Genomic DNA, 26,234 nt, shown 5'->3' with positions numbered 1-26,234 from the left:
GCTCTTGGTGCTTACTGTCTTTCATGAGGAATTAATTGATTAGTCTTCCTCAGAAAACCTGAAAAGACTTCTGATTGAAATCTGTATTACAGACTCTTATTTCAGTTGAAATCATTAGCTTATTTCTTTTACTTATTTAAAGGTAGGGTAGCATATAGTGGCTGGAGAGACTCCTTCAGATTCAGGAAGGCCTGGGTTTGAGACTTGCCATCAACGTCACTCATCAACTGTGAATTTGGACGAGTCATTTAACCTTTGAATGTTGTAGGCAGCTCTCCAAGACTGTTATCCAGATTGAGTTACTGCTTTTTCTTGTTGGAACACAAACAACTGGGAACTGTCTTTATTCTTGGTGAAATTATAGGTCCTGCACTCCCAAAAGGTGTAGAAAGTATAGAAAACTAATGTCTTATTTTCTTTTCGGTTGGGGAAAGAGTTTTGAATTATATGCTATTTAGCTGGCCAATTTCCCTGTTACAAGAGTAATTTCAGCATTGTTTCTAAATCATTGCATTACCATATAACACTAACCATGAGAGAGTTGATTCCTTATTTCTTGCTGTTTTTGTTAATTTCTGACTGGTTGAGAAAATTAAAACTTAATTTTCTTTCAGTAATGAATGACTCTTGTATTGTAATCAGAACATCAACATTGGAGTTTATAACTAAATCAAGCATTTCTCTTATCCTTAAGGGTTTGAGATTCTAGAGTGATGCTCATATGATATAGTTCTAGGTCATATTAATATAGTTGATCACAAATTAAGTTTTAATCAAGTTTGATTGCTGTTTTACTGTATCATTGGTTTCTAGTTTTTACTTTTAATCATAATAGATGGACAGTATACATTCATAATGCCTATTATCACTAAATCTGCAGAATAAAAATGTGCAGCAGCGACTTGCTCAGTGCTTGTTTATTTAGGGATATGACCCAAAACTCTTTTGTTTATTTTGTACTGTTTTGGTCCTCTGTATATATTGGAGCAAATTCCACCTTTGCTTTTTAATTTGTGTTATGGAGAACTACAGAAATCAGTCACCCTTTGATAAAATATGTCATCTTGTCCCTTCACGGTTTCATTATATGTGAAAATCTGTTTCTTTAATGTAAAGATGGGAATATAATCAATACAGTCAATATAATTCAGTCTTTTAATAAAATCAACTTTTATGGTTCCTTTAATTATTGGTTTCATCTACTTTTACATGTTTCTCATTTTGTAACTAATATATTGAGAAAATTGAGTTAACTGTTACTTTGTTGGTGGAAATAGTTTGCTTTTTTTCCATCCTAGATAAATTAATGGACACTTCTACATTGTACTTGAAATATGCTTTAATATCAGGGTAAAAAACCCTTTTCCATTTTAAGGGTCTATTTTTTTTCTTGGCAGATTAAGCTTATCTCTTTTTGAGCAGTTGCTAAACGAACGGCTAAGTAATATATTCATCACCATCAACATTTGTAGTCATACATGTTTGAGTGTGGGAAATCTTTGTGAAAATGAAGATTTTCATCACATCAGATGTACATATTTACGCAGAATGCCCAATTTATTGTTGAGTGAGACCTTTAAATTTAGATCTATTGTATTGTTGCATTCCGTACACCTAGTACAGTGTTTCGGATATCTAGCTGTCTGGGTGATATAGTGAGGCCACTAGGTGGTGCCACAGCTCCCAGGGTGCTGGTCCTGGAGTCAGGAGGACCCAAGTTCAAATGTAACCACAGACACTGATTAGCTGTGTGACCCTGTTCGAGTCAGCCTCTGTCTACCTTACGTTCCTCAGCTGTAAAATGGGTTTCGTGATTGCATCTACCTCTCATGATTGTTGTTAGGATCAAGTGAGATGAAGTTTGGAAAGTGCTTAGCAAACACTGCCTGCCACATAGTAGGTGCTGCAGACATGCAGATTCCTTTTCTCCATGGCCTGTTGCACCATTCTTCACATTGCTGACAGCCTTAACTGTCTTTGGCCTAGTCATTTGGGCCCTTGGTTGTTTGATACTCCCCTCCTTTTCTAGCTTTGGCTATTGTTCTATCCTGAATTCCTGCTTTCCCATTAGGCTTCACACACATGCACTCGCCTATGTGCCCTCCTTTTTTGCCTCTGCCTTTTCCTCATCCCCTTAGCTCTCTCTGAAATGCCTTTCCCCCTCCCCCTGCCTCTCCCTCTTTTCAAGCCCATTTCAAAGGCTGCCTTTTGCATGTCCTCACTGATTTCCTTCCACCACCCCCATTCACCCCAGATTCTAAATTTGAACCCACCTATCACTTGGCACCTGTTTGCTGAACGTGAGTATTTTGCATTATAGTTATTTATGTGTGTGCCATGACATCCTACAGTACTCTAAGTTCCAGTGTGGCAGCAGCTCTTGAAACCTGGTATTTCCCCAGTGTCCAACACACAGGTGCTTAATCAGTGTTCATTCGGTGCTTTTACTCTGAACCAGGTTTAGCATTGGGTTAAAGGGGGAAAAAGAGAAGAACATGGAGGGAATTCTCTTTTGTGTTTTGCTGTGTCTATTTCTGTGTATGTGCGTGCACATGCGTGGTTGCATGTGTTTTTGCAAAATTTCCTAATGCTTCTTAACTATTTGGAGATGAAGTGCTTGGATTAATAGCATAATGTTTAATTGTTTTTTTATCATATTGTAATTTGTGTATCAATTATATAAAAATGACTGACAGGTAATTCTCTTTTTGTTTCCTTTTGGTTTTAATAGAACATTCAAATAAAAACTTTGGCCGACGATATGGTAAGGTGGCCTTCTTAGCATGTTATCTTTTCACTAAAGTATATGGACATTAAAACATTGATATATATATATATATATATATATGTAAGAATATAAAAATAGTCATCTATCCATGTCTATCTCTATCTCTATCTATCTCATGGACAACACTTTCCCCATCAGTATTATTGATATTGAGCAGTTTTGATATTACACTTATACTTGGATTTACTTTACATATGTCTTAAGCATCGCATTTATTAGCAACATCAACAATTGCTAAAGGCTGACATCATAACCCTTTCAAAACGGGTTACATCCTTTTTGGATAAACTTTTGGATTCCATGCCATAAAGAGGTGCTGAATTCAGTAAGACTTCAGTGGATATTCACATTCACTGGTTAATTATTGAATAACAGTCAAGAAAATAACATGTTAAATAGTAAGCAAGAAAAGATAAATTGTTCAGGAGGAATTTGATGCCATCCTCACCAGTCTTGGTGGAAATGGTTCTGGATACAAAGTTTAAATCTATCATTTGCTTTCTGATCAATTAAATTAAAAAAATATTTTAAACAACACTTCCTTGTTTTATTTAGAAGTTAACTGTCTCCCAAAATAGTATAGATTATTGCTGGTACTTTACATATGTTGCTGCTATTTTGTTTTATTTCATTTCCCTTTGGAAATATAGAAGTGAAAGTTTTTTAGGAATTCAAGACAAAATGAATAGATATAGAATTTACAGACTCCTAAATAATCAGAGTATCCGTACCATTATTTTTGCCTGCATGTAATGCTCGCTTTCATGGTAGCCGTGTGGACAGTGGAAAGGGCACTTGGCTTGGAAGTCAGAGAACCTGGGTTCCAGTGTCGTCTCTGATGCTAACTTCTTTTGTGACCTTGGTCAAGTAGTTAAATTTCCTCCAGACCCAATTTGCTTTTCTATAAAATGACTCAACTGGAATGGATTCTAGAAGTCATCGAATCCAGCCCTGATTTTGTAGTTGAAGAAACTGAGACCCAGAAGAACTCATTTAAGTGGGAGTTGGCAGAATGGAGTTCTATATGCTGGCCCTATGCCTCCACATGCAGCTCTCTTCACATCCGAGGGCCTAGGGCTTCTGCACTGTTTGTTGGGTCATCTGGACCACTTGGGTAGAAGTCTGGGGGAAACCCAAGGAATGAGGTTTTTTCAGATAATTGGAGAAAATGCTAAATTTCATTTAGAGCTGAGTGAAAAATAAAGATGTTCTTTTTTTCCCCCATTCCAAGCTGATAGACCTCATAAAATCTATCCATGGACCCTTTGGGGGTGTGTATACCCCTGGGTTCAGAGCCCCTCCGTCTGTGATCTTATTTATTATCCTACTTAATTTGTTGTTCACTGGTATATGGGGTAATGGGAGAAAGACCATGGAATGATGATTGATTTTCTGCATATTTAGATGTTTTAATGTCCATAATAACCTTATGTATTGTGAAATATAGCACATATGTTAGACACATCGCATGCCTTATTTAGGGTTACTACAGCCTTTTTTGTATGTTAGGCTGTGGAAGATTTATCTCTAAAACCTCCAGTTCTAGATCATGGAAACTTGAAATGTCAAATTATATATACACATATGTAAACATAAATTTATATATGTATATGTGCATGTTATGTGTATACACACATGTACACACATAGCTTGCTAGAATGGGGATTGGGAAGCTCCGAAATCTTGGGTTCTAATTTTGCTTTTGCCAACTGGCTCCTTATAATTAAAATGGGGGGGGTGGGAGTGGTGGGGGCAGGGAGGGGGGGATAACAGGTTACAAGGTTGTTTCTAGGTCTTCAAATTCCAGAATTCTGTTATATCTAATCATGTACAACTTACATGCCTTGCACAGGGTCAGATGATATTTTGGTAACCCTAAATAAGATGCTTTAAGACTGTGTGTAATTTATGCTACTTTCTAAGCTTTTTTTTCATGAAAACGTTCTTCAGATGATTCAAATCATGTGGTTTACTTTTTCGTGAAGGCTGAAGGTTTTGTTCATGATATCCATGTTCCTTTTGGCAACGTTAAAGAGATAGGAGTGTGGGCCAGTCTGTGCTAAATGGGGAGGTAAATTTCAACATCAGCCTGGCTGGGCTGGAAGCTGCCCTTACTATCGGGAGTGGAATGGTGCAAGTTTGCATGTGCTGCTTAATAACAGGGAAACCAGAATAAAACTGAACCAGTATTCAGTTTTATGGACATGACTAATTACGTGCTGTCTAATACCTTTTTCAGATTATAAAAAAATGGAATTGTTTTTAAACATAACTTAAACCATTAAATTTTTTTTTCCTGTGAAGCTGCAAGCTAATTAACAGAGATTGTGCTTTGAAACAGTGACTCAAGATTTGGTAGTCCTTAACACTGCGGTCCTCAGAAGAGTGGCCATGTAGAAATAAGATGCTATCTTTTTTTCCTACTTGGTTGTTATTTAATAGGGAACAAAATGGCCTTTTGAGATTTTCCTTGTTGGGAGTAACACCCCAGATTACTGCTATTCCTATAGACTGTCATCCTCACTGATATTTTAGCCATGAAAATATTTTCTAGCCTCTAGGAGGAGGAAAATCCCTGCTAGCCGTTTCTCCATAATTGCATTATGAAACCCAATTTAGAAGCAAGGCATTTTGTTTTCTCTTCCATATATATGTATCCAAAGCTTGCAGCTTGGATCTTTTTGCTTTTGTGCTGAGGAGATGTGGAATGGCTGTGTTAGGCATTGGGGAAGGAGGAAACTCTGGTTCAGGTTGGGCAGGAAGCTTTTCCTCAGCCCCCCAAATCTCACTTGTGAAACTACTTTAAAATTTCAAAATAGTACACTCTCTGATTAGAGTTTGCAGCTTAAAATAATGGTTTGTCATCATTGTGACATGTTTGATGTGTATATTAAGAATTATTTGGATGTTTCATTTCTTAGTGTTTGTTGACCCCTTTCTTAGAGCTTTTTTCCCCTTCCTATTTTCAGCGAGATCGAATTACCAGCTTTAGAAAATCTGCTGTCAAAAAAGAGAAACCTCTAATTCAGCACCCTCTTGACTCGCAAGTTGCCATGTCTGAATTTCCAGCAGCACAGCCATCATATGAGGAGCGATCCCTGAATTTGTCCGAAAAGGAAGTGATGGATCTTTTTGAAAAAATGATGGTGAGTCAGACAACCTTGTTTTCTTGTCAGATGTGTGTATGTGTGTGTGTGTATATGCCTGTGTGTGTGTGTGTGTGTGTGTGTGTGTGTGTGTGTGTGTGTGTGTAGAGTGGCACTAGGCTTGGAGTAGTTTTGTTTATGTATATATACTACTTCTACCATTTAAAAGAGAGTGCAGAAGCAAATGGGTGTCCCAACAACTCTTTTCCAAAGAAAACTTCAACATCATGACTATTGACTGATTTTTTTGCCAAGAGTATGATTTCATCTCACTGCAAATACCATCAGCTGTTTCACGGGGGGGGGGGGGTTATGGGAGGTTCAGATACAAGAGCACACGAGATCATTACTGCAGAGTACTTATCTTTGTGCCTGGCACAGTGTGGGCCCTATTCCTTCCCCTTCCATCAGTGCAGCTTGTCTACTTTGTTAGCAGATTCCCTGCAGTCTGGAGTGGTTGGCTTGTTTTATTTGGTAGCCACAGCATGTTTTGGGTATTCTTTAGTCAAAGTACTGTCTTACTTGGAATCCCTACTCCCCTTTTCTTTTTTGCCAGCTTTAGCTCATGGGGCACACCACTAGCCTCTTACCTTTTTTACTGACTGTTATTTATGAGACAATGTGGAGCCATCAAGCATTTATCATGCACCTCCTAAGTGCTAGAGTTACAAAGAAAGACAAAACAAACAAATAAACAAACCCCCCCCCCCATCTCGCTGTCTAGTGGGGTCAATGTTTTGTCCCTGGATGTGACCATTAGAACATTCATTGTAATGTTCTTGTTCCTTGACTTTGAGAACCCCAGCCTTTGTCTATAATCCCCCATTTTGCTCCAGGAATCATGCTCTTTGGGGTAAAGGCCTGAGGGGGAAGGGGTGTCAGACCATTCTCTTTAGCTTGTGGGACTGGGATTGTTTGACTTGTGGGGAACATGGGACTGAGGTCTTCAGGGCCTTGGGAGAAGAGGAAGGCTGGAGTTACAAAGAGAGGTGCTACTTAAAACAGAAATAAGATTGGGAAGGTTTGATACCTTGTTCTTTGTTATTTTCTTTAACCTTATGCTCTCTAGCTCCTATGTACCTTATTATTATATTTTCTGCTTTTTGGAGGGGGGAGGGCAGGGTAATTGGGGTTAAGTGACTTGTCCCAGGTCACATGGCTAGTAAGTGTTAAGTGTCTGAGGCCAGATTTGAATTCAGGTTCTCCTGACTCCAGGGCTGGTGCTCTACTCACTGTGCCACCTAGCAACCCTTGATCCCCTTTATTTCTTGCCCAGAGAAACGCTCTAGATTTAGCAAACTTATTCTCCATGTGAGCCCGAGAATCAACCTAATATGCCAGGAGGCTTCTTTGCCTCTTTTAGCTAAGCATTCACCATATGTGAACGTTGAAGTGACTTGTGCATAACCTGTTGTTCACCTGCTATGGAATCCAGTAGAGAGGTGCTATCCACTTCTTCCTCAACACCTTTGGCTGCCCAGAAGCACCCACCCTCCTCCCCTTTATGTTTAGCTTAAATAGTTGCTGTTGTGCCATCAGACAGGAAGTCAGCTGGGTCCTCTCTCATTCTGGCTAAACCTCCCCATTTCTTTCAGTTGATTCTCGTGTCTACTAGACTTGAGGCCTTCTGCCATCCTGGTTGCCCTCTTGGATACTCTCCAGCTTGTCCATGGCCATCCTAAACTGTGACCCCCAGACCTTCACACTGGCCAGGGCAGTCATCTCCTATTTCTGGCAATTGGCCTTCTCCCACTGTAGCTGAAGATCATATCTAGAAGCCCACCTTCCCCTCTCAACATTACTTTGTATTTATTTTGTGAATATATTTGAAGTAATATTCTCTAAGTACATGTTACTTCCTCTAGTAGGCCATTGAAGCCCAAGCTTGTTTTGTTTTGGTTCATTTATTTTGGCTTCCATATCATTCTGCTGATTCCTTGAGCGTTCAGTCCTCAAAGGGAAGGGGACAGGGCATAATCATTTATATAGTGCCTATTGTGTGCCAGACACTGTGCTAAGTGGTTTCTTAAAAAAAATTATCTCCTTTAATTCTCAAAACAACTCTGAGGCAGGTGCTGTTGCTATCCCCCTGTTATAGTTGATGACAGACAGTGGTTAACTTAACCAGCAGACTTAACCCAGCATCACACAGCTAGCAAGTGTCTGAAGCTAGACTTGAAGGGCTTGGCTTGATTGAAGTTCAGTCTAATCCTCTGATCCTCAGAATCTCATTTTTTTCCCTCTATATAATCTCACTTGGTGACGTCAGCCACTTCCATGGCTTTTTTGCCCTTGACACAGTCTGTCTGTGTGTCTGTCTCTGTCTAGTCCTTCTTTCTCCTAAACTCTAGTTGTGCTTCTCACCTTGCCTTTAGAACTTTTCAAATTGGATGTCCTATAGGTCCTTACAGCTCAGTATGTCCAGAATGGAACTTATCTCTTCCACTAAAATCCACCTATCTTCCAATCATTTGAGGACACCATCAGCCTTCCAGTCACCTGAATCTGTAGGCAGCTCACTTGTCAAGCCTTCATGTTTCCACCCCCAAAACCTTTCTTCTACCCGCCCCCTTCCATTACTTGGCTACCACCCTTGTTCAGGCCTTCATTGCCTGGTGTCTGGACTTTGCAGTAAACTTGTCCTCCAGGTTTCTCTGCCTCAAATTTCTCCCTCTCCAGTCCATTCTCTCCTCAGCTGCCAGAAAGCTTTTCCTAAAGTGAAGCTATAAACATATCACTTCTCTGCTCAGGAAACTCCCATTGCTTTCTGCTGCCTTTAGAACCAAATACAGATGATATGGAATTTAGCAAGCTTTTCACCTCTCCTTGCTCCCTGTTACCCGTATTGACGTCCTTCATGGGCACTGCGGCCTGGCCAGACGCCATCCCCCATGCCCGTGCCTTCCGTCTACGGGACAGCTCACTCCTCTTAGAGTCCTTTTTCCTTCCAGATTCACCTGAACCATCCCCAGCAGCTCTGGCCTCTCCCCACCTCCCATTGCTTGGTATTTATTTTGTGCATATTTATACGTACATGCTGCTTCCCCTTGCAGGATGTAAGGCCTGGCCCTGTTTTGTTTAATTTTCTGCCTCTTTATCCCTATTGCCTAGCACAGTGCATGACCCATAACAGATGCTTCAGGAATGTTTAATTGGCTGATTAATGAATTGATTATTAGATTTAGCCCAAAGCTTTTGGAGGCTCTTGAACGATCTTCAATGCTTTTCCACTTGATTCTTATCCTACAATTGTAGATGAGTAGCTTTTCCTCCCAGTCGGCTCAGAATTCACCTATGCATGGCTTGTCATAGTATGCAGAGAAAGCTTGGCTTCTGTGTGGATAGACATGGGTAGGTTGGATGTGGCAGATCTGACGTCACAAGATGAATTCAGTTTAGAATTTGACGGTCATGGACCCTTCAACTGTCATTTCCAAAGGCATTTTCTCTCTCCTGAATGAAGTCTGTGCCTTTCTTGGCTCATCCCTTATTTATTCTCCTTGCATAGAGTTGCATACTGTCTTTCTACTACTTAAAAGTCTTATTTGTAGACATAACTAACTATAGAAACAGCTCTTTTAGTGATTCCTGATGTGCTGCTTTTAAATGGTAGTGATTTTAGCATAAGAAATAATTAAGATAAACCTATGAATAACAGATTGCCAAGAGATTGATTGGGCTTTTAAAGGACTGTGTTTATTTAGTGAATTTGAAGGGTGAAGCAGCTCACAAAGTAGGTTTCCCTTGTGGACTCAATACCCAGAGAAGATGATCTTTGTGACTGAAGAGTTTTTACATTTCAATTCTAGCATTTCTTGTGTGCTTTTTGACTTTGGAAAATGTTGCTAATGTTATGTCAGAAAATGCGTGAGTTTTAAATGGTTTGCCTGCTACATTTATGATTGTGATGTCAATTTAACCCTGGATCTTACCTTTTTTCCCCTATGGCAATATATTTCTAATTTTAAAATGGAAATCAAAGGGTAATATGTTTTGGTGTATGTTAACAGCCATTTCTCCAGGAATATCTGTTCTACAGAGTGCGGCATACACTTGCCTTCAGTGTACAAAATTATATGCTTTCTGGTGAACCTTTGGTTGAAATGTAATCAAAACCAGTAATGGCTAGAGCTATCTTGTGAAACTTCAAATTCAAGCTAGTTTTTTTCAGTAATATGTTGAAACTTAATCTTACAGAACTATTAATCATAGAAAAGAGCTTTATATATAATATGATTTTTTTTAAATCTTAGATTTAGTGCCTTTCTTAGTGTCTGACCCCCTGGGCATTACCTAACTCAAAACTTGTGTGTTCATATTAGATAATTTAAGCTAGATGTACAGATAATAGGCAGTGCAGTTGCACATAAAATACAAAATAACTGACGATCAAAAATCATTTATACATGACTTGAAAGAGGGTGACATGATTTTTTTGAGTAGCAGAATACCTAGTTCCAATGATTATTATTTTGCTTAAATGAAAGCTAAAATTAATATGATTTCCCAGAACACACAAAGACTAACAGGTGAAGGCTACTCAGAGGTATGCTGGGTGGCAAGGGAAAGCCAGCCTGGGATTAAATATTTGCCATTGATAATTGAGTCGCTTCAGATGTGGGTTTTTTTTTTCCATTCTGAAATGCCTGTGGAAAAGAGAGAAGCCATCAGCTTAGTAATGGAAAACTTAAAATGTCATTAACACAGTTGATTGGGAAGGAATGTGAATCCTTTAACCAAATTGAGAGGTATGAAATGATTTTCATTTTACTCTTACTCCGGATTCCTTCCTCGTACAAATAATGTGAAGGATGTTCATGTAATATCTGAGAGTTGTGGTGACTTTGTGTTCTCTTTCTGGGACTCCTTTTTGTACCCTAATAATTTATAGATTTTTATGGATTTGGAAGGACTTCATACATTGTGACTCTTAGTCTAAATAGTAAATTAGTATTTAAGATCTTAGATATGTCCCAGGAGTGAAATGTGTCTTCAAATTTGTGTAAAGCTGTTATTAGCTAATTATGAATGGCCGCATTATATAATATATTGGATAAATTATTTTATTAGCAATTTCAGGGTAAGGAGTAAAGGCTCGACCAACTGGAATGCTGGGGTGAGAAGGATTAGTATACTTTGGGTGAATAAATTTCTGGTTAACTCTGGGTTAACCAGAAAAGTCCTTTAAATTTTTAACCTCATTGAAAGTCTTTCACAAGAAATTAAGTACAATATACTGAACACAATCGAATCTTCCCACGGGAATCTTGCAATGCCTTCGGGTCACAATTATGAATATCACGTCTCATTTTTCAGGGCTTTAGTTGTGAAAGGGATGGCAGAATAGCCTAAATCTATAGTAACTACATAATATAATGTGTGTATTTGTGCTCAATCTCAGCTACCATTTGTTTACTTGTCATTGGCCCTCTTGTTGTGAATAGAGTGCAGAGTGATTCCAGTTATTTGAGAGAGCCAAGTAATTTGGCTACAGTTAATTGAGGTTTTATTGCAAATTGGTATCCTTGAGATTTTGTTGACTGTTTCTTCTATTTCTCTGCTGTCACTTTTTGACTCTAGTTTTATTAGAAGTAGAAGACATTGGATGTTGTAGGGTAATGCAGAGTTCACTTATTTTGGATGGCCAGGGTAATTTGTTCTCATCTGACTTTGCTCTTACTAAAGGTTTTTCTGCCTTTACAAATTTGACTATCATAAAGTAGTGCCTTTTATTTTACTGCTTCCAAAGTGCATTGTTCCAAAGTAGCCATTCTAAAATGTTACTTACTTATATATCAGATTGCTTGATGCAGAAGATACTCAAATGCATCTGGGATCTTATAAATTCTGGAATTGCCTCCAGTAATGCAGTTTCCACCTCATCATACCCTCCTATCTTATAAGACTTTTGGGTGCCCTTCCTGAAGTGCTCTAGAGAGAGCTCTCCTAGCATGCTGCTGTCCTCCCTTGCTTTCTCCCAGCCTGCTGAAGGCCTTCCTCCCCTTCCCCTAACATCACAGGGGTACCAGCAGGACAGTCTGATTGTCTGCCTGCCATCTTTGTTCTTACCATGTGACAAGCCCATTTTTTTCTTTTTGTTATACAATTCTTTGATGACATCTTTTATTCCTCAGGCTTCTTCATTAGTTATTTGTCATAGCTTGCTCACACGCACCATACACCTTTTCTGTCTAAGGGACAGAAAAGAATTTTTAGTTCTTCACAGGCGCTGTTGTTCCAGGTCTTACCGCCATGCAGCAGTGAAATGCCAGTGAAATACTTGTATTGAAATGTTAGACCTTTGCTATTATGGGAGACTTGGGTTCAGTAAAAGTAGCTTGTAATGTTCTGAAAGCAATCCAGGCCACTCTTTTCCTCTGTTTCAACTCTGGACTTAACTCATTGTTCATTTGTACCCCCTGTCCCAGAAATCAACATAGTGTCATCCACAAGCAGGGCCAACCACAGGAAATCCCTCTTCAGCCTAGACTCTATGCTGGACCTCCTCCAGTACAATGGTGACTATTTTTGGTGAGCGTACAGCTTCCTTTTTTTTTTCTCTCCCTCCTGATGTTTATTATCAGAGTGTTAGTGACCAGGGTTGTTTCTGTTGTTATATCCTTCATGGACCCTTAAATGATCTTGATATACAGATGGGAGAGAGCTTGTTGTAAAAGAGTCTGTAAGGCATGGCTTGTTCCAGAGGTAAATGCTTTTTGTGTAATGAATAAACAATAAGTTTTGTGAGATCTTATATTCACTATATCTTTCAGTCAGTTGTGAGATGGTAATAATGTATCCATTGTTGGATATTGTTTGGAAAAGAGTTCTTGTTCCATACCAATGCCCTCATTCAAGAAGCCTTCAATGAATAAATAGATGAGACCATAAAGATTTGCTACATATGGGAGAGTTGATCTATAGGTTGTCAGTTATTGATGTTCTGTCATTTACTTTTTGGGGGTATTAATAAGGTTTGACAGTTTTTTCAAACCCCTTTGATATCTTTCCCTGAGCAGAGACCCTGTATATTGGTCCCTCAGTTTCCTCACGTTTGTCTCACCTTCAGAATGGATTTCCTCTCTATGTACTTAATCTAATATGACTGATTTCCTGTGTTTGTTTTCTTTTGTGCCATTTCTGCCTCTTCTATGAGCATCTCACAGACTTGAGGGTCCAGGTATTATGATTCTGCTGTCTTTGATGGGGAAAAAAAGTTTGTTGAAATGGTTCTTGTATGTCTTTCCTATTTTTCTTTTGTTCCCAGTTTTTCCATTTTTATTTTTGAATGTCCTTTGGAAGACTTTGCTTAATGTAGGGTAGGTTAATCAGCTTTCTTTAAACCAGATTTATCATCCACTACTCTATTATTCATTAGAATGTAAGCTCTTTGAGGGCACACTCTGTGCTTAGCACACTGCCTGGTACATAGTAGGTGCTTCAGAAATGCTTGTTGATTGATAGTTAATCCAGCTGCATACCTGGGGCTAGACTTTGGAAATTCTTTGCCCACTTAGTATTTATTTCCAGTGTGGATAGTTAGACCAAACTGGTTAGAAAGCTAGAAAGCTTGTAGCGCTCATATATGAACATAAGCCATAGTTAATTGTAGCCCATAGTGACACGTGACCTCTTCATGGGGATCCCTTTCTTAAGTATGTAGTACTACAACTTTGGTTGTCTTGGAAAAGTGAAATGATGGCTTTAGTTAGTTCTAAGACTGGCTTGAATGTTTTTTTAATTCAATCAGTTATATTAGTACTATCTTGCTGTATAGAACTTATTCATGCCCTCTGTGCTTTTGCCTCTTTGGCAGGTTTAAAATGAAGGTAAGGAAACAAATGAAGAAACCAAACAGAATATGTTTGCTGCTTAGCTGAATCTTTTCCCTTTGTGTACATAAACCCAGTGGGCAATGATTTTGCCTTAAAAAATGTCAGAACTACCATCTGTGTTTACATGAGTACTTGATAAATATTATTGCATCAAAATATCTTTTGATATGACCCACTCAGGATCCAAATTGCCTTTTTTGTGAAAGGTGACAAATATTTTGCTAAAATATTTCTAGTACTTTCTGTTAGGTGACCAGGTTGGTTTGATAGCTCACTCATCTTCAGCATGGGTCCAGATGATTTGTAAGATGAAAGTGATTCGTGTTGCTACATACTGGGTATAGAGAGTCAGTTTGAGCCTGCTGAACACTGTTATAATATTCTTTTAGAGCTATGGTATCGAGCAGGCTGCCCAGGGGTAGTCACACGGCACCCACAATGCTCTTGAGTACAGCCTGATGCAGATGAAACTATAATTGGGAAATATTTAACAAAATAAAAATAAAAATATAATAAAACATAGATAATATTAATATGTGGTTTTCTGAGCTAATGTTCCAGCAGGAATGCTTCTGGATGGATTAGTAGCTTCCATTGCCATGTAAATCAACACTGCTGCTTTAAAGGACTTGGTTACTACTGTTAGAACTCATTTTCTTCCTTAATTCAGGAGAGAGGGAGGAGACAGAGTTGGGGGGGGGGAAGGGAAAGTTTGGATTACATAAAATCAAAAAGTTCTTACATAAACAAAACCAATCCATTTAAATATTAGAAGAGAAACAGGCAACTGGGGAAAAATAATAGCGGCAAGGATCTCTTTTTCCTTTTACTCCATTGGCATAAGATGTGAAGCAAAGTTTGGTTAGGGTAAGGATAGTAGAAAGAAAAAGAAAAGAAGGAAAAGAGAGCATCCTCTTTACAAAATGTACAGAAATAATCCCAGAGAACTAGAACAGATTGGAAAACTCCGTGAATTTAGTGTGTATCTTTACATTGTAGAGATCATGTTTTCATGTGGTCTTCCTTTTCTGTTCAGCTGTATATGGAAATGCCCATTTTGTTAGGTGCTAAATTCAGAACAAACTAGCAACTTAAAAACAAAATGAATGATTGTGTTTAAATATGGCAAATATTACTTATAAACTTTGATTTAAATGATCAGAAGCATTGACTGATGGGAAAAGTCTACTTATTATTTAATTGGAGAACTGTTTAATAGTAGTAGACTGCTAAGAACATTGCATTTCAGGTAAAAGTTACCTGGGTTCTAAGCTTGAGCTCTGCTACTTATAACCTGAGTGACTTTGGGAAAATCATTTAATCTCTCTTAGGTCTCCGTTTCCTCACATGTAGTAGGAAGGTGTGTGGTACCATTGAGGTTCCTTCCAACTCTAAATTTGTGACCCTATCAAATTTCTCTTCCAGGAGAATTTGTGGATCAATATAATTTGATCAGTAGAGTGATCATATTTTTTTTAATTTTTAAATTGACAGGAACCTAATTCACTCCCTCTATGAAGACAGATTAAGGAATGTTCCAGTTTCAGATGGAGTGACTATGTGGCACACAGGTTAGAGTGCCAGACCTGGAGTCAGAAAGGCTCGTCTTCTCAAATTCAGATCCAGCCTCAGACACTAGATTTGTAATCTTGCGCAAATCACTTATCCCTGTTTTTCTCAGTTTCATTATCTTTAAAATGAACTGGAGAAGGACATGGCGAACCACTCCAGAATTTTTGCCAAGTAAACCCCAAATGGGGTCATGAAGAGTTGGGCACAACTGAACAACGACAGTTTCATAGATGAAGGAACTGAGGCCCCGAGGGGTTAATGACTTTTCTCTGATGTTTATTGGCATTTTCCTCTCCCTATCCACTTAGCAAATTAGAATCAAAAAGCAAAATTTACTGGTGCTTGTAGAATACTTTGAGATAGTCTAAGCAAAAAGAACATAGTATATTTTTTTTCTCTCCCCTTGTGTTCAGTACCTTCATTCAAAGTTGAACATTTTTGTATTCGAAATTATGTGAAGGTAATTTTATAAGTTCAATCATTTATTTGTTCAGCAGATGTTTATCTATTTACTGCATGCAGATGGTGCTTGGATATAGATAAAATTTAGACAGAATGAGGCCTAACTTGCCTTAGTTGAGGAATAAGAACAGTTATATTCTGGTAAATGTTTAACAATTGGCTTTCTGGGGAAAACACACTTTTAAATTTAGTCTGTTATTAACATTTTCTCCCACCACTTTCTCTGGCCTAGACAATTGGCAAAACAATAGAGCAAGGTCCTGATTTGTAGGGTTTGCCAATTTCTGTGATCTAAATACTCATCCTGAAAATTTCCCAGTCACCTCCCAAGAGCCAGTTTGACCTGGCTCCAGCATACCTCAGGATAAAACATAAAAGCAAATACATTAGATCATGAATTATAGTTAAGTAAAGAATTCCCAAATCAAATGCTCTGAGAGGGCCAAGGTGGGGGGGGGGGAGTCACCGACTGGAAATGAATAAGTGAATGAACACACTCATTAATAAGCTCTTACTGTGTGGCAAGATGCTGCAAAGTGCTGGGGCTACAGATCCAAAAGCAGACCAGTGCCTTGCTGCCCTGCATATGCTTACGTGTTCATAGACACACAACACACTTAGGAGCATGGTATCTAGGGAAAGGTTTTTGAGTCTGTGGAATCACTTGGATGATGAGTGTAGCCATAGGGAAGTAGATTGACACACTCTTTTCTTACAGAGGCTATGCTGATTTGATTATAGTTCTATAGCTAGAAATAGAGGGGAGGGGGCACTGCTGGAAAGTAGGGGAGGAACGCTACATGTATTTGTGTCAGGAGGCAAAGAATGGGAAGGAGAAGATTCTGGGCAGGGAGAACAGTGTAAGCTCAGTCTCTGAGGTCATTGATTGTCAGGTAGGCTTTTTGGGGGGGCAGGGGATGGCGGGGTGGAATTGAGTTCATTGTGGCCATTTAATTTCCTTTTTGAATACCACAAAAATACTGACTTTGCTTAAAAAACTGATTCAATTAATCTTATGTGTTTTGTTTAGTTGAGAGGAGATGCTATTTTGGTGGTGCCTTTTTTGATTTGGTATCTTAAAAAAATTGGCAGAATTCTAAGAATTCATGCAACTTAGGCTTGAAATAATTTAACTGTGCTCTCTGCTAAGTGGTCTGCTTGCTTATCTATATTGGACTAGAAGCTATTAGTTGAAATTGTGAGCTTGTGGAGGAGAGTGGGTATTGGGAAAGAAGAGGACCAAGGACAGAGACCTAGAAATAATTTGTATTAAAGGCATCCTACATCTCAGCTGTTCTCAGGCACCAGATCTGAAGGGGTGTCATACAACCTAAAGTTAATTTTGTCTATTAGAATAAGTGTTGTATAATCTCCTTTTTAGGATTGCATGTGATATAATATTAAACAAAAGATAGCAGGTATTACGACCCCCAAAAATCAGGGAGTTCTTTGATGTGATGGTATACTTTTGTTACTTTCTAATTGAGTGGATTTTTTTCTCTTTCCAGCAATTTTTTTCATCTTTTCTCCAGTTTTACCTTTTAAAATATCGATATTGGCATATCTATCACTTCTTTTTTTACAGTTAGAAATAATATTTTTAAATAATATTTTTTCAAATTGAATGCAAAAACAATTTTAGCATTCATTTAAATAAAAAATTTGAGTTACAAATTTTCTCACTCCCTCCTTCCCTCTCCTTTCCTCTCACTGAGATTGTAAACAATTTGATGCAAGTTATGCATGTGCAAGCATGCAAAACATATTTCCATATTAGTCATCTGATAAAAGAAAATGAAGACCAAAAAGAAAAAACCAAGAAAAATAAAGAAAGTGAAAAATAGTCTGCGTCAGTGTGCATCCAGACTCCACCAGTTCTTTCTGGCTAGCACCTTTCATCATGGGTCCTTTGGAATTGTCTTGGATAATTGTATTGAGCAGAATAGCTTAGTCATTCATAGTTGATCATCATACAATGTTGCGGTTTTTGTGTCTCCTAGTTCTTCACTTTGCATTAGTTTGTGTAAGTCTTTCCAGGTTTTTCTGAAGTCTGTCTGCTCATCATTTCTTATAGCGCATTAGTATTCCATCATAATCACATATCACAACTTGTTCAGCCATTCCTCAATTGATGGACATCCCCTCAATTTTCAATTCTTTATCACCACAGAAAGAACTATTATGAATATTTTTTTGTGCAAATAGATCCGTTTCCCTTCATTTTGTTATCTCTTTGGGATACAGAACTAATAGTACTATTGCTGGATCAAAGGGTATGCACAGTTTGGTTGCCCTTTGGGTGTAGTTCCAAATTGTTCTCCATAATGGTTAGATCAGTTCACAACTCCACCAACAGTGCATTAGTATCCCAATTTTCCCACATCCCTAAGTTGGAGATAATCTTTTTTTTTAAATTAAATTATTTATTTTTCATTTTCAACAATCATATATGTTTTTGTTTTAAAATTTCTCCCCTCCCTCTTTCTTCCCTCCCTAAGACAACTTGCAATCTGATATGGGTTCTACACATACATTCCTATTAAACACATTTTCACATTAGTCATGTTGCATAGAAGAATTATAACAAATGGGAAAAACCATGAGAAAGAAAAAAATAAAACACAACAAAAAAGAAAGTAGTCTGTTTCGTTTTGCATTCCTACTGTATATTTATTTCTCCAGATGTGGATGGCATTTTCCATCATAATCGTTTGGAATTGTTTTAGGTCCTTGCATTGCCGAGAAGGGCTAAGTCTATCAAAATCAGTCCTTTCACACTGTGGCTGTTACTGTGTACCATGTTCTCCTGGTTCTGCTTCCCTCACTCAGCATCAGTTCATATAAGTCTTTCCAAGTTTCTCCAAAGTCCTCTTGTTCATCTTTTCTTATAGCACAGTAGTATTCCATTACATTCATATACCACAACTTGTTTAGCTCTTCCCCAATTGATGGGCATTCCCTTGATTTCCAGTTCTGGGCCACCACAAAAAGAGCTGCTATAAATATTTGTTACACGTGTGGGTCCTTTCCCCATTTTTATGATCTCTTTGGGATACAGCTGTAGAAGTGGTATTGCTGGGTCAAAGGGTATGCACATTTTTTAACCATTTGGGCATAGTTCCAAATTGCTTTTCAGAATGGTTGGATCAGCTCACAACTCCACCAAGAATGAATTAGTGTTCCAGACTTCCCACATCCTCTCCAACATTTATCATTTTTCTGTTTTGCCTTTGTCAGCTGATCTGATAGGTGTGATGTGGTACCTCAGAGTTGTTCTGATTTGCATTTCTCTAATCAATAGCAATTTAGTGAATTTTTCATGTGACTATAGATAGCTTTAATTTCTTCCTCTGAAAATTGCCTTTTCTTGTCATTTGACCATTTATCAATTGGGGAATGACTTGTGTTTTTGTAAATTTGACTCAGTTCTCTATATTTTAGAAATGAGGCCTTTATCAGACACACACATCTATCACTTCTTAATCAACATGCACCCTCCTTCCCCCTTGCACACAGTGCTTTGACACATGGATAAAATACTTTCTCTGAATCCTGAAGACCTGAGTTGGAGTGCTGCCTCAAGCATTTACTACCTTGCTTGTTGTGTGATTCCTGACAAATCACTTAACCTCTCTGGGCCTCAGCTTTCTCATCATTAAAGATGAAGAAAATAGTACCTGCTCATTGGATTTTGTGAGGGTAAAATGAAATAATTTTTATAAAGTGCTTTGCAGTCCTTAAAGTGCCATAGATGTGTGAGCTGTTATTGTTATTTCCTTAATAAGCTTCCTTAAAAGTGTTTTAAAAACAGAGCTCTTTAATACAGTGGTTATGGGTGACAGAACTTGTAACATTTTACTCTTACAGATTATCATTTCTCAGCAGAGAGAGGAGAGAAGTTGGTTTTAGGATAAGTCACCTGAAAGTAGCCCAGTGATCCCTTCTGGACTTTGATTCAAATGTAACTTCTGATAATGGTGCTGCCCTGAGAACAGCAAGCTCCAGGAGGGGGTTTACTAGAATCTCTTGTTCCAAAGCGAGGAGCTTTGCAGTGGAAGGTGCACGGTTGGCAGTGGTCTTTGACAGGAAAGGAGATCTGTGTAGAGTGAGGACCTAGGAGGAACATGATTATGGAGTTTCTCTGAAAGAAGCTTCCTTTTATAGAGACAAATATGTGCTCACAGGTTGGAGGATGATAGCCCTTCTTTGGTGACAGCTGTATTTGTGCTTTGGCAATGGACATTGAATTCTGACAGTGTATGTTCTCTGTATTAATAGGAAGACATGAATCTAAATGAAGAACGAAAAGCACCCCTACGAGATAAAGATTTTGGCACAAAGCATGAAATGGTTGTCCAGTACATTTCTGCCACTGCCAAATCGGTAAGTAGCCCCACCAATGTATGAGCTTGGCCTTTTTTGCTTTTGCTCTTATGCGTAAATCTTCGCATTTCTGCAGCAACTTACCCTGCTTGGCTATGTGAAAAGGGAAAAAAACCCCAACAACATTTTTGTTTATGTTACGTGCTTAAAAATGCCCTCAACTGTGGATATTAAATTCATTAGAATTTATTACATATCTCACTACTACCCATTAATCTAAAGTATGACATTTAGAAAAAATTAAAAACCAGTAAGTAAGACTAAAAGACACTGCTTTGGGTGTAGTTGGGAAATAGTTTTGGAGTACAGTTTGTATGGTTTTATCCATTTAAGACTGGAGATTTGGGTGGTGCCCTTTTTAATTAAAGTGCCATGAGAAGCACAAATGTCTTTTTCAATTTAAGTGTGCTTCCTTATTTGTTAAAAAATAATTCTATGTTTGGGGAAAAGATCAATGCTCTAGATTAGAGGGTAGTACACTGGTCCCCAACCTGTGGGTAGCAGACCCTATGGGGGTTTGAAATTAGTTGCTCCAAAGGGTCTGCAAAATGGTATGCATGCTAAGAATTGTCATTTGGTTCTTTGTGGAGCTCCAGCAAACTTGAGAGCTACTAAGAGTCAAGGCTTGGCAGTTCTCCGCCACAACAAACCTACCATCATTCTCTTGTGTCCCCTCATATTGCAGCTACCCTATCCTGGTCTCTAGCCTCCTCATTGATCTGCCTGATTTCTGCTCTCTCCCCTTTCATATTCAGCCTTCATACAGCAGCCAAATGAGGTTCTTAAAGCACAGGTCTGCCTGTGTACCCCTGCTATTGAAGGTGCTCCCATGGCTCCTTGTTTCCCGTGTTTAACACTTAAAGCCCTTTGTAATCTGGCTTAGGCCCGGCCTACCTGTTTGGCTTGATTCACCTTTGTTCCTTTTTCATTTACTCTGTGTTACAGCCACACATGATAGTCCATTACTCACCTCTGTACCCTTTGCTCAGAAATCCAGGAATCTGGATTTGTTTGTTCTCCTTAGCACCAGTATTCGGAATTCTGAGCTTCCTTCCCTGTTCAGCTAAGTAAGGGGCCTCCCATGTAAAGATCCCCCTGATTTCCCCAGTTCTTAGTGCTCAAATTATCTGCTATATAGTTTGTGTTTACTTACCAATATGTACAGATATGATTTCCTTTAGAGAAATGCTCCTCTTGGGCCAGAAAATCATGAGGTTTTTTTGTCTTTGGATCCCCCAGTGCCTAGCATAGTGCCTGACACATAGTAGAAGCTAATAGCTACATGCTTTTTAACTGAATTTGTTATAAAAAATAACCAAATGTACTTTCAGTAGAATAAGTCAATACTGTGTTTCCCCCATATGACCATTTGTGCTTTGGGTAGGAGCCTAGATTTAGGCCTAGAAGGGGCCAGAGTGACCGTCTAGCCCACCACCCTTATTTTCTACTTGAGGTTAAATGACCGGACACATGGGGGATGATAGAAACCCAGATCACTCTTCTTTACTTCCCCTGCCCTATGATAGAAACTCATTTAAAGATGTTACTAAATAATATAGTAGCTTTCATTTATCATGTATTTCTTCCCATACACAATACAGCTATTATCTTCTGGGCGTTTAACATTAAAAAGGGGTCCTCAGACTTACAGGTTGGGAATCATCGGATCCTGTCATTTACCTCACTTTTTATTAAGCGTTCACATTCTGGTGCATGAATTTCGCAGCAGTTTGCTATGAGTCGTGATGCCAACCATGTAAGTTACCTCATGCCAGTCATTGCATTGTTATTTGATTATATAGGAGAGCATTGAATAGTAGTTCTCATCAAGTGTGTTTTTGCGAGATTCTAGAGATTTGAAATGGGCATTTCAAGTGACAGGAGTGATGATAAACTTGGAAACTAAATGTTTGACAATAGACACAGAGAGAATGGGATTTCTTTCCGTTCTTCCCTCCCCACCCTAAGCCATTACAACATTGGCCTTCAAGTTAAATTTCTCCCAAGAACATACATTTTCAGTCTCATAATTTGTACATTTCTGGGGAAGGAGTATTTAATAAGTAAAGCTTATTGACTAGAGTTATAATGGCTTTTAGATATTTTTAAAAAGGTGACTAGTGGAAAATCTAATTCTTTCTCTCTAAAAATACATCCTAAAATTATGATGTCAGTTCTGTGTGAGTGTAGTCATTCCAGTGGAAATGACAAATGATGCGTTTCCTGAATTCCACTAGTGCATTCGTTCTATATTATACTTGAAGCAAGCTGAATCCGAACATGGAACAATGTAAATATAACGCATTGCAGCTGCCTGAGCAAAGCAGCAGCTCGCTTTTTAATTTGTTTTTTGTATCCAAGGGCAGAAATATGTTTCCAGTGATAAGTGAAATTTGCCATGAGCGTCGTTTTCAATAGAATTAGGTGATGCATAGGGTTTTACTTTGAAATTCTGATGAATCTCTTTTCATTTTTGCATTCAAGTTATTGTTTACAGTAAAATGCTTTGGGAAATGCAGACTGTATATTCACTGTTATTTCTTTAAATACCTAAAGGCAGAAACACTAGTAAACCTATGTAACTAAATCTGAGTGCAAAATATAGATAACAATGCATGAATAATCATGTGGTGATTTTAAAAAGTAAATAAGATTTTAAATGTCTCTTCCATATTTGTTTGTAAAAGTGGGACTGAGTGTGATGACGGTAAGTAAAAATTTTTTCGTCTTTAGTCTATTGAATTTTTATTTAAATATCAGCTTGCTACTGATTTCCACTTTGATCTTCAGGGGTTCTTTTCTTTTTCATTTTATAAGATATATTTGGACAAGAAAATAAATTTCAGTTGGATTTCTGTCATAGGCTTGTAGATACAGAGCTGCAAGGACCTTAGAAGTCATGTGGGCGGGCCCTTTATTTACAGATGACTAAACTGAGGCCCAGAAAGGTTCACCCTGGGGCCTGCTGGGAGTGAGCAGTAAGTGGTGGAGATAGCACTTGCCCTGCTGTTCCCACTCCAACAGCCTAGCCCACTGTGCTGTCATTACTGTGTTACAATTGGCTTAGTGTGTGTTAAAGACAAAAAAGAATGCAAGGAGAAAGTTTAAGCATTATTAAGCTCATAATCATATGTACAGCCAAGAAATACCAAACCTGCCAATACAAAATGTGTCCAGCCAGTATTCATTAGGATCCGACCATGTGCACAGTAGCCCTTTTCTGTTAGGAGGCCAAGATTCAAGGTATCATTTGCTAATATTTTGCTGGTCGATAAGCATATTTTAAAGCTTCCAGGCTTTGGCTAGACATTTCTGAATGCTGTCTTTTCTGTCATTAAAACAAAGGAAATTGCTTTGTAATCTCCTTATTTGACAGTGATGTGGAGGGAGAATATTGTGACAAACAATGTCCATAATTTGGAACCTATTACTGATGATGATTCCTATGAGAAGTCCATCATTTGGAACTGTGCATGTGGCTGTCCTACCTGGGTGTCTGACCAAGGTTTTCTTTCCTCTGGCTGTAATTTGGATTGTTAGAGAGAGAGAGACAGACAGAGGCTGAGGGTAGTGTGCTTTAAAAAAAAAATAAGACCTGGGTATTTTTCACTGATACATTTTTTTTTAAAAGAAACCCTTTATTAAATGTTGAGATTTATTTGGCATTTGTTCTATAAAAATTATAAAAATGCTTAAAATTGTTCTAGAGCTTTGAAGGCAGCATCTTTAAAAAATTGTATAACCTTTTTTCCCATCATGGTTTAAAAGCATGAAGGCAAGAATCAGTTTAAAAAAAATAAATTGACTTTTTTTTTCTTAATCTGCAGTTAGTCACATTTTTGTTTCTCCAGAGCTCATTAATAAATGCCTACTGTTCTCTGCTTAGATTCCTGCATAATGACATTAAAGGAAAATGAAAGCAAATAGAGGCATGTCTTAGAAATTCATTTCTTAAATCAACTTATTGTTGCTATGCTGTGTGCTCTGTTAAAATGAGCCGTAGCTGAGGAGGAAAGCAGGGGAAGCCAGGCCAGACCGGCAAGGTCTGCAAATGGGGCTCCCGCGTAGATCTTGTTCACCCCTCCATTTCATAGCGGTTATTAAATGAGGTTTAAACTCTGTGGATGTTTAGAGAGGGTCGTTTTGTCTCCAGTGCAAGTGAGGAGGGAGGCAGTTCAGGAGAAGAGCTCCTGCTTCAATGAAGACTGTCACGGCTATTAGGAATGCAGCTCTGGCCTTGCCCCAGCTGCACTGACGGATTTAGATACTGTGGGCAGAGGGAATACACAATTGGCAGCTGTTTCCGAAGGCCAGGAATGAAAGATTTATTAGTGACATATCTGTTAAAATGAGATTTCTATCACCACAATAGACTTAAGACAACAGTGTTTTAGAAAAGGAAATTTCCATGCCTGACTTCTTTGTTCTGTTATGGAGGGAGCCTTGTCCACACCCCCCCCCCCAACCTATCAAATGAAATCTTGAAGTTTTCAAAATCTATGCCCTAATTAGATTATCCAGAGAACACTTTCTTTCTGACTCAGTTCATAGGAACTGAGAAAATAATATTCGGTGAAATATCCATTTCAAAAATATTGGAACCTCTATACATTTACAGTAAGTTAACATACTTAATTTGTTGGAATTTCTTTTGAATTTTAAATATGTACAACTTTTTTCTAAATGATAGAGCTTTTTTAAAAAAAAATTACCAACAACTCACTTTTTCTGATAGAGATATACATGAACTCCAATGGTATAGGCTCACTTGGATTTTCCAGAGTTGTTTTGTGCACTCTAACTACTTCCACTTGAAAGCATTTCAAATTCGGTATCAGTGTGAAGACAGTCTCTTTGCATCCAGATCATGGAATCTTGAAGACTTTTGCCCCTGACCCCCTTTTTGGGTCTTAGAGTATATGCTTTGAGAAGAATATTAGGTTTTTCTGGGTATTTTGGCTATCACTTTATATCACGATATCAGCCTTTTGTTATACATTTGAAAATAAAGACTAAATGTTTAAAATGATGTTAACATATAAAGTTGATATTTTTAACATCTACTTTAAAGAAAAATGAGGCTAATCACAGCTCAGATGCCAGAGAGAGCAAGCTTATATTTAAAATAGGGGGAGGGTAATAGGTGTATGCATATATGTATGTATTGCATGTATGTGTGTGCATATTTAATTTTATATGTATATGTATCTGTGTGCAGAAACACAATGCACACACATATACACACATACACAGTGTACACATATACATATGTGTGTATATGCATGCACGTGCATATATGTATATGTTTTTTTGTGCGTATATTTGAAAACAAAAAGGAAAAACCCTGCAATTTTCCCAGTGTAGGGAGCTCCTTATGTAGAAACTCTGTGCCAAAACACATTTGTGACTCCCTTGTAACTTATACCACTAGAGGTGCCTTTTGGCTAAGGTCACAGGGTCAGGACGCAGCAGTTTCAGGATTTGAACTCATATCTTACTGACTTCAAGGTCAACTCTCTATTCTATACTCCATGGTACCTTTCATGTGTTCTGTGAATGTGTACATTTAACATTTGTTTATATATGATTTTTATTCCCTTATTTCAATGCAAATTGATTTTGATTTGCTTCTGGTATCAGATATGAGAACACTACTCAGGCTATATCTCTATGTTCCTGTCAATGACAAAACAACCTGAATCATGGTATGGCAGAACCATTCATTTTGCCTCTGCCAATGTACCTAACTGATGTGACGACATACTTTAACCAAAATCAGTCATGTTAAAATCTGGATGCATTGTTAAACAGGCCCAGATGACCAGTTCTGTCAGGCCTTGGTTCTCTCGTTCTGCTTTGTATCTGTTCTCGTTGTTGGGACTGTCTGACTTTATCATGTCAATGTTATGGTTGTGCTAAGTTAAAAAGGGTCCAATAGAACCTGTCTCTTCCTCCCTCCCTTCCTTCCTTCCTTCCTTCCTTCCTTCCTTCCTTCCTTCCTTCCTTCCTTCCTTCCTTCCTTCCTTCCTTCCTCCCTTCCTCCCTCCC

General features: G+C 38.3%; 1 protein-coding gene across 1 annotated transcript in view; it reads left to right on the top strand.

Moving 5' to 3' along the window:
- DIAPH2 (diaphanous related formin 2) overlaps window positions 1-26,234 on the top strand; it is an 873,453-nt gene that overhangs the window by 50,857 nt on the left and 796,362 nt on the right. The window contains exons 2-4 of the mRNA XM_069065282.1: window positions 2,732-2,764; window positions 5,758-5,934; window positions 20,082-20,186. Coding sequence (XP_068921383.1) covers window positions 2,732-2,764; window positions 5,758-5,934; window positions 20,082-20,186 — 315 coding nt within the window. The remainder of the gene's footprint in view (window positions 1-2,731; window positions 2,765-5,757; window positions 5,935-20,081; window positions 20,187-26,234) is intronic.

This window comes from Petaurus breviceps, unplaced genomic scaffold, assembly GCF_028583685.1.
Source record: "Petaurus breviceps papuanus isolate PSGF00001 unplaced genomic scaffold, PetGlider_PUasm1.0 90681, whole genome shotgun sequence".
NCBI lineage: Eukaryota > Metazoa > Chordata > Mammalia > Diprotodontia > Petauridae > Petaurus > Petaurus breviceps.
The sequence above is the reverse complement of the archived record's forward strand: the minus strand, read 5'-3'. Positions and strand labels throughout refer to the sequence as shown.